Below are 8,817 nucleotides of genomic sequence, written 5' to 3' on the forward strand. Positions count from 1 at the left end.
CGCGATGTCCGACGAGGAGCCCAAGCCCAAGAAACAGAAGGTTGAGGATGACAGGCTGGACATTCACCCCAGGCTGGAGAGGAGCAGGCGCGAGGCGAGTGATGCTGAGGGTGACACTTGACGATGTGTGTGTGTGTGTGTGTGTGTGTGTGTGTGTGTGTGTGTGTGTGTGTGTGTGTGTGTGTGTGTGTCCACTGCCCCGGGGAACACACATGCTCGCTGCCTTTGCTGCGGGGCAGCACAGTGATATAACGTATATTCAGAATTCAATCACAAACAAGATTATTATCTGTAAGAATCACTGTTAACTGTTAACAGGGGCGACCCTTTATTTCCTACATTTTTCAAGCATTTTTTCACTACAAATATTAATAGTCACTTCAATAATAAAAATAAATTAAATAATTTTGGGGGTTAGTGAGGCAGAACCTTATGTAGGGATGTTGTAATCTATTACTATCTTCCAAACAGGAGGCAGAAGGCATCCTTGACTTCAAGTTCAACAAGAAGCGCGTGGAGATGATGAGCAAGGCTGACGAGGTCCCGGACTGTGACGGCATCGTGTACTGGATGAGCCGGGACCAGAGAGTGCAGGGTGAGTGGGGGGCTGGCACAGTTTTTCTCTCCGTGCTGTCCCGTTACAGAGCAGCAATAAACTTTCTTGAAGGGCATTGTTTGGCTGTGTGTGGTGCTGGCAAATGTTTTTAATAGGGGTGCTGGAATACTTTTTTTTACTCCCATATATTGCTTATTTTCCCAGGATTTGGTATATAGTGTTAACGCTTAGGAACTATTAGATGTAGTACTGTTGAAAACTGCCACATCTTTTACCAAAATAAAATCGTAATTTCTGCAAATAATACACATCAATAAAAATATGGCAGGCAACAAATCCAGTATAATTTATAAAGTAATTGATATACTAATTTATATATGTCTTGATATACTAATTTATATGTTATTTGCTATACTAATTGACATACCAACAGCTATACTATTGAAGACTACCACAAATTTTGATGTTATAAAATCATGGCTACCACAAATAATATACTTGAATAGACTTTAGGGTAACAACAAACCCAGCTTCTTTGATGTACTTATTTTTCCTCCCCGACAGACAACTGGGCGATGCTCTTTGCCCAGCGTCTGGCCCTCAAGTACAAGGTGCCTCTGCATGTGGTGTTCTGCCTCGTGCCAAAGTTCCTCGACGCAACCATCCGCCACTACCACTTCATGATGAAAGGTGAATACTACCTGTCTAAGATGGTGTCATGTAGAAACCTATCCTTTTTTTTTTTTTTTTTTACACCTACAACTTTTTTTTTTTTTGACTTGCTTGAGGGGCCTGGATGGTCGTCGTCCCCAGCCTGTATTGATGCAGGCAGGTGTTTATAGTGGTGCCATCTTTTCTTATTATCTTATTATTATTATTATTATTATTATTATTATTATTATTATTATTATTATTATTATTATCTTATTCTGCACACAGCTAAAGACATTATCATAATGTGTACAGGACTAAAGACATTATCCTAATCTGTACAAAACTAAAGATTCTATCCTAATCTGTACAAGACTAAAGACATCATCCTAATCTATGCAGAACTAAAGATGCTTTCCTAATCTGGTATTGTATGTAACGCCCATTCTTTCACATATTACTGGAAGATGAATATGAAGGGTATGGTGACTGAAGAAGTGAAGGGGAAGGAAGAGGAGGTGATGGTGACTGAAGAGATGAAGGTGGAGGAGGAGGAGAAAGTGATGGTGACTGAAGAGGTTAAGGCGGAGGAGGAGGAGGTGATGGTGATTGAAGAGGTGAAGGCGGGGAAGGAGGAGGTGATGGTGAATGAAGAGGTGAAGGGGAGAAGATGAATGTGAAGAGTATGGGCTCAAGCAGGTCATATGGATAGAGCTGATAGCAAACCAACATCCCAAATAACAATGGCAGTTTAGGAATTGTGGAAGTTAGATCAGACAATAAAAAGAAACAAGTGGAGATATTAACCCGATAGCAGCGGGGATCATGTTTCTTAATGGTCTCTCCAAGCGTCAGAAATGTGAAAAAATCACCCCTCACACAAACTATTTCATAATATATATCAAAGCATTTGTGATCAGATTATGTATCATCTATTTTGGGGGGGTTATATCATGGCACAAATTTGGCCCGTTGCTGCTACACGTAAAGTCACAAATTTGGCCCGTCGCTGCTACCGGGTTAAAATAGACCATGACATAGGTAAGGCAGGATGGAGTAATGAGAAAGGCCTTTGTTTGTTCATCAGTAGGTCAGTAATGTTCCAGTGATGATAATGTTACTTAGAGAGACTGTACTGTTGTGTGTTAAATCACTCATAGGAAGGAAAGGAGGAAGGAAGCAAAATGAGGAGGGAAACGACATGAAAACAAATAATGTATTGTTTCCACAGGCTCTGGCCCATTTAGGGAATGTAGGAAGGAAGGAAAGAAAGTGCAGTGTTGTGTGTTAAATTACTTATATCTCTGCACAGGATTGGAGGAGGTAGAGAGTGAGTGCCGTGAGCTGGGCATCTCCTTCCACCTTCTGCTGGGTCAGCCTGTTTCTGTGCTGCCACAGTTCATCAAGAGCCACAACATGGGCGGCCTCGTCACAGACTTCTCCCCACTGCGTGTGTCCCGGCAGTGGGTCAAGGAAGTGAAGAAAGCCATCCCCCAAACCATACCAATGTGCCGGGTAACTTATTGATTTGTTCAGTTTTGTAGCTCAGTAAATGTGTGTGCTCATAAAATTAAAAATTAAGTCTGTATTCTCAGATGCTTTTGGCTCCCGCAGCAACTATTTCCCAAGCCCACAACAGAGATAAATTGGGTGTTCATGGTTGTTTTTTCACATTCATGATGTAGAAGCTATATCAAACTATCACAAGGCTCATAAAATTACCCATTGAAGTACTAACGTTACCTCTATGAAAGCCTTGTCCAATGTTGGAGTGTAAACTGATATATTTGAGAGCATGGGGCTATTGAAAGATGTACTCAAGGAAGCAGAAAATAGCATTCCCTGACTCTACCAGCGTGTAAGGTACAGTAACTCCTTTATTTGACTGAGAGGGTTGGAGAGAGAGAGAAAGGAAAGGAAAATAGGAGGGAAGGAAAATAGGGAAGTCAATAATGTAAAAAGAAATACTGCAGCTCTAACCTCCAAGTTATACCCAAGGACTCATGACTCACCCTCTCATCTCCTCTCCTCTCCCTAGGTTGATGCCCACAACATCGTCCCCTGCAAGAAGGCCTCGGAAAAGCAGGAGTACTCGGCCAAAACTATCCGCAAGAAGATCCACGATAAGCTCCCGGAATTCTTGACTAAGTTTCCGCCTGTCATGAAACATCCACATCCCAGCAAGGAGGAGGTGGAGGTGAGAGGGAGGTGGTGGCGACTGAAGAGAAAGAGAGAGAGCAGAAAAAGAATGGAAGATCAGAGCAAAACATGAGGGAGGAAAATAAGGATGTTGATGGATGGCTAGGAGAGAAAGGGGCAAGTTTTTTGTTAATTTATAGAAAGAAGTCTCGGTAAAGAAGGGAGTGTAAGGCTACCACTGATTAATTGAAGGGAGAACCTGAAATTTTGAAGGGTTTAAGGCTTGTGTTATATTTGGAATATATGGCATTTTTCTAAGAATCTTTAGTCTCTCTTTAGAAGAACTATTTTTGCAGATGTTTAGAGAAAATCCACTGTTGGTATTATTATATTCTTCTTCTTCTTCCCCTTCCTCTTCCTCTTCTTCCTTTTTTTTTCTCTTCCTTTTCTTCCTCTTCTTTTTCTCCTTCCTCTTCCTTTTCTTCTTTTTCTTCTTTTCTACTTCTTCATATTCTTTTTCTTCTTCTTCTTCTTCTTCTTCTTCTTCTTCTTCTTCTTCTTCTTCTTCTTCTTCTTCTTCTTCTTCTTCTTCTTCATCTTCTTCTTCTTCTTCTTCTTATTCTTATTATTATTATTATTATTATTTTTGAGATCCCTGTAAGGGCATCAAGGACAAAATAAATAAAAATCAACATAGAGCCAAAGAGGTAGAGTCCCCTCACTATGCAGACACGGATAGTAAAGAATAAAAGACAGTGACAGTAAAGTAAGAAGAATGAAAAAAAGGGGAGAACAAAAACAGTGCCATTGATCTGTCTAGTTTCCTATCAAAATGAAAAAGAACCTCACCATTAGTTTTATCCCCCTTACACACACACACACGTGCGCACTCACACTCACACATGCACACACACACACATCAGGGCCTACACCATTCAACCTGCCTCACTCTCATCCCTCTTCAGCCTGTGGACTGGGAGGCAGCTATGAAGAGCCTGGAGGTGGATCAGACTGTCAAGCCCGTGGAGTGGGCCGTGCCAGGGACCCGTGCTGGCCTGGACACCCTCAACGAGTTTTGCCTTAAGCGCCTCAGGAAGTACGCCACGCAGAGGAACGACCCCAACGTCAACGCCCTCAGTAATCTCTCGCCTTGGCTGCACTTTGGTAGGTTGGACTTTGATTTTGTTGATTTATTGTTTGGTAAATTGTGTCAGCAGTCAATGATCCCTTTGAAAATATTTGCTGTGAAAGCCATAAGTGATTGAGAATACTGACCTTATTCTTTCCTTGCCAGAAACAGAACCAGAACCAACCCACATATTTGCTCTCTCACTCCCATCACTTTCCCTCCAGGCCAGATCTCAGCCCAGAGATGTGTGCTGGAGGTGAAGCGGTACAAGAAGCAGCTGAAGGAAGGGGTGGACGGGTTCATTGAGGAGACGGTGGTACGGCGGGAGCTGTCGGACAACTACTGTTACTACCAGGAGAACTACGACCGTGTGGAAGGGGCCTACCAGTGGGCCATCACCACCCTCAACAACCACAAGTAAGCCGATGTTCCTCTTGGAGTGCTAGTGGCTGTAAGACTAGTTACTGTTGACTCATGCAGGGGTGTGTAGTCAGAGTCACCAAAGTCGCCTACTTTTGTCCGGACTTGGAGTCGGTAATAATATCTCCGACTCTGACTCCTTTCTATAAACTCATTTCCTTCATTGGATTTCCCTGAGGACTTGTTTAGAATTTGGTCATATATAAATCAACCCTTTTTTTTTCAATCCAGGAAGGACCCTCGGCCGTACCTGTACTCGCTGGAGACCCTGACGGAGGCCCAGACACACGATGACCTCTGGAACGCAGCGCAGGTCAGTCACTCTCCATTTATTTTTATTTATTAGTCTTTTTACAGTACAGCCCCTTGGTGTGGCAGTTATGTTCCCACCAGTCTGTGTCTGAGAGGTGTTCATTCATTGATGTCTGGTTGGAAGGTGGAACGTTTCTCTCTCTTTCTCCTTCGCTTTCTTTTAGTTTTTCTTTTTCTTTGCCTTTTTTTCTTCATCTGTTTATTTTTTTCTCTTTTCTTCCATTTTTAAATCTTTTTCTCATTTTCTTTTTCTTTTTCATTCTCCTTTTTTCTTTCTTTTTCTTTCTTGCCCTCTCTCTATTTTCTTTCTCTCTCTCTCTCTCTCTCTCTCTCTCTCTCTCTCTCTCTCTCTCTCTCTCTCTCTCTCTCTCTCTCTCTCTCTCTCTCTCTCTCTCTCTCTCTCCTTCTGTAATCTCATGCAAACAAACGCTTTTTAACTCTACACTCCTAACCCTCACAACAGATCCAGCTGGTTAAGGAAGGCAAGATGCACGGCTTCATGCGCATGTACTGGGCCAAGAAGATCCTCGAGTGGACGGCCTCTCCGGAGACGGCCCTGGAAACAGCGATCTACCTCAATGACCGCTACAGTCTGGACGGCCGGGACCCCAATGGATATGTTGGTGAGAGGCCCCTATGTCCGATTTGTCTATTGTTTTTTCTTTTTTTTTTCTTTTTTTCAGGCCATCTATTCTTGGGGTCAGATTTTCAATGATCCTCCTCCATCTTGCTGGGTCCAGTGCTAATTCTTCCTCTATTTCCAAGTCTTGTGTCACTGTTTCTCTCCATAGCTATTACTAGGCTTCTAAAACTACCTGCCATGGAATACTATTAACATAATCTCTCTCTATATAGTTCTTATCGAATGTGTGTGTGTATAAGCCCCAAAATGTTTGAAAGTATGTGCCAATGGTGGGTGATAACAGAGATGGTGAGGAGGGAGGGACAAACAAGGAACAGCAACTATTATTATTATTACTGAGATCCATGAAAGACCATATAGGTAAAGTAAAGGTAAAGTTGGGGGCATACATGGTAGCAGCACGTGGCCTCGGTGCTCATCTCCGTAACATTGGCCCTTGAGCCTGTGGTGGGAGGGAGCCCATTACCCCGGGACCATCAAGGAGAATAGAAATTTGATGTAGACCCAAACAGAGTCCTCTCGATGAGTAGACATAGATGTGAATTGTAAGAGAGAAAGTGACAGTAACAAAAGAGGAGGAAACGTCAGGGAAAAGGAGGGATGAAACAGCACCTAATGAATTTACAGGTGGGTGTTGAATTTTGCTTTGACTATTTGAAGTAAGCATGACCTCTTATACTTCAGGCTGCATGTGGTCCATCTGCGGGATCCACGACCAGGGCTGGGGCGAGCGCAACGTGTTCGGCAAGATCCGTTACATGAACTACGACGGCTGCAAGAGGAAGTTTAAAATCGATGGGTACATTGCACGTTATGGTGGGAAGAAACACAAATATGTTCCCCCGCCAAGTAAATAAACTGTAAGTGGGAGAGAGAGATGCTTGTGTGTATGTGTGTGTGTGTGTGTGTGTGTGTTTGTGGGAGCAAAAAAACATGTCTCATTTAATACTGTATTGTAAAATTCAATCAAGAAATGTGGATTGATTAAGATACATAAAGTTAATTCCAGGGACCAGCGATCTCCACAGTAACACAGCAAGTAATGTTGTGTGGTAAAGATGCTTCACTGAATCCTAGAGGCTCAAGAGTCTCTCTGCAGCCAACAACAGCCACTCAACATGGTAGACAGTTTGGCTTAGATTTGTATAATATAAGAAAAAATTGTTAATCTTAAAATCATTGTTGCTGTACTTATTGGTTTAATTTTTTCATTAAGAAATGTTAGCTTTTGTTTAAGGATGTAGATTTCTATAGATGAATACTGCCGTAAGTCATTGTTTTAAATCTCAGTGTATTAGAATAGACTGAATTGAGTAACGTCGCAAACCATAGCATGAGCATCATTAGTGTCACGCCGAGTACCTGATCATCATTCATCATCCCCCAACCCCGGTGTGTTGAGTCTCTTCCTGTGTCACAGCGCCTCTCACCTCAGTGTGTTCAAGATGTGTCCCGTGCAACCGTTCCAGTGACGTCAGTGTGTTCAGGTTCAGGAGTCCCTTCCCTTGTATCTTGTATTAAGCAAGTAATCTTGTCTCCATTACTGTCTTCATTAATGAATAATTATTTCATATAAACAGTTTTTAAACTGTAACTTTGATATTATTATTTAGTAGTAAATGATTTATATCTTTAAGGTTGTTAAGTTTATTTGTATTTGATTCTTTGCATAGCAGTGCTAAGCTCCTAGGAACACTGTGGTATTAAAGGCTCTCAGCCTGAACCTCTCGCCAGTGTTGAAAATCAAAGTGTAACTGCAGGGACCCCTTCATGATGGTGGTGATGTGTTGTCCAAGGCAGGGCTTCCCAACCCTTGGCAAACAGCAGCACCTACTGATTGCTGCAACACTACAGAAGCACTGTTGAATAACTGAAGTAACTAAGAAAAGAAAAACAAGGTTTAGTTGTCCTTTCAAATATGTATGAAAGTAATTAATTAAATTTGTATGGTATTCAAAATATAATCAGGTTGTTGGGACCATTTTCTGCCTCTCCAAAGAGAGCTGTTAGACAGCCTTGAGGCATCACTGTGTTGCTGGTGAGTCCAAGGTTGGGAATGCTTAGCCAAGGGTCTGCTTGCACCATCAGGGTTGAAGTTGTCAGTTACTGAAGTAGATGAAATATTAATGAGAAGAATCATTAAAAATGATGAAGATAATGTTTCTTATCCATCACCAGCAGCACTCACCAGTGTCATTTATTGGTGCTAAAAACCTAGTCCATAAGACCATGAAGCAGATCACTTTGTTGAGTGTCCTGCTGTTGAGACCTGTCATTGTTATGCTCTGACCCACCGAGGGGCTGTTCTCTACAACAGCAGTGGTCCTCCAACATGCATGAAGGGACTACTGTACTGTTCCATCCAGCACACCCAGAGCCCAAACACCTCAATCTTGCTGTTCCCCAGAAGACCACAGTGGACAGTGTTGGGCTGATTGTCAGTGCCCTGCTAAGAACTTACAGGTACAATGGGTTGCATGTAAACAAAATAGATAGATACATAAATACATAGGTGCATAGATAGGTAGATAGATAGATATGTACATACATATATACATAGGTGCATAGATAGGTAGATGGATAGATACATACATACATATATACATAGATGCATAGATAGATAGATTGACAGATACATATTTGGAGAGAGAGAAAGAGGGATTGAAGTAGGGAAAGGAAAATTAATTAAAAAAGTTATTTATTGTTAGTTCACTCCAAAACAGCTTTTACAAACATGTATTAGGTAAATAAGATGTCAAAATACACACACATGCATTTGTACACCGCTGGCAACACAAACCTCAATATGTGAGCGATACTTCATTTGACCTGAATCTTGATTTATTCCCCAAACCTATTAGCACTTGAGGCAGCCCATGTGCCTTTAACAATCACTGATCTTTTTTACATTACCTATTACTTTAAGATGAGTTAACTGACTTGATAAAGCAAATGGTTCTCCCAAAT

General features: G+C 41.8%; 1 protein-coding gene across 1 annotated transcript in view; it reads left to right on the forward strand.

Annotated features, from left to right (window-relative positions):
• Window positions 1-8,008, forward strand: part of LOC126982009 (deoxyribodipyrimidine photo-lyase-like) — an 8,145-nt gene extending 137 nt beyond the window's left edge. Inside the window, exons 1-10 of the mRNA XM_050833733.1 lie at window positions 1-94; window positions 472-595; window positions 1,121-1,246; window positions 2,520-2,722; window positions 3,246-3,404; window positions 4,312-4,510; window positions 4,700-4,892; window positions 5,127-5,208; window positions 5,671-5,830; window positions 6,535-8,008. The exon at window positions 1-94 is cut by the window's left edge and continues 137 nt beyond it. Of these exons, the coding sequence (XP_050689690.1) occupies window positions 1-94; window positions 472-595; window positions 1,121-1,246; window positions 2,520-2,722; window positions 3,246-3,404; window positions 4,312-4,510; window positions 4,700-4,892; window positions 5,127-5,208; window positions 5,671-5,830; window positions 6,535-6,707 (1,513 nt within the window). The 3' untranslated portion in view covers window positions 6,708-8,008. The remainder of the gene's footprint in view (window positions 95-471; window positions 596-1,120; window positions 1,247-2,519; window positions 2,723-3,245; window positions 3,405-4,311; window positions 4,511-4,699; window positions 4,893-5,126; window positions 5,209-5,670; window positions 5,831-6,534) is intronic.
• The last annotated feature ends 809 nt before the right edge of the window (window positions 8,009-8,817 follow it).

The sequence above is a fragment of the Eriocheir sinensis genome, chromosome 4 (genome assembly GCF_024679095.1).
Source record: "Eriocheir sinensis breed Jianghai 21 chromosome 4, ASM2467909v1, whole genome shotgun sequence".
Classification (NCBI taxonomy): Eukaryota; Metazoa; Arthropoda; class Malacostraca; order Decapoda; family Varunidae; genus Eriocheir; species Eriocheir sinensis.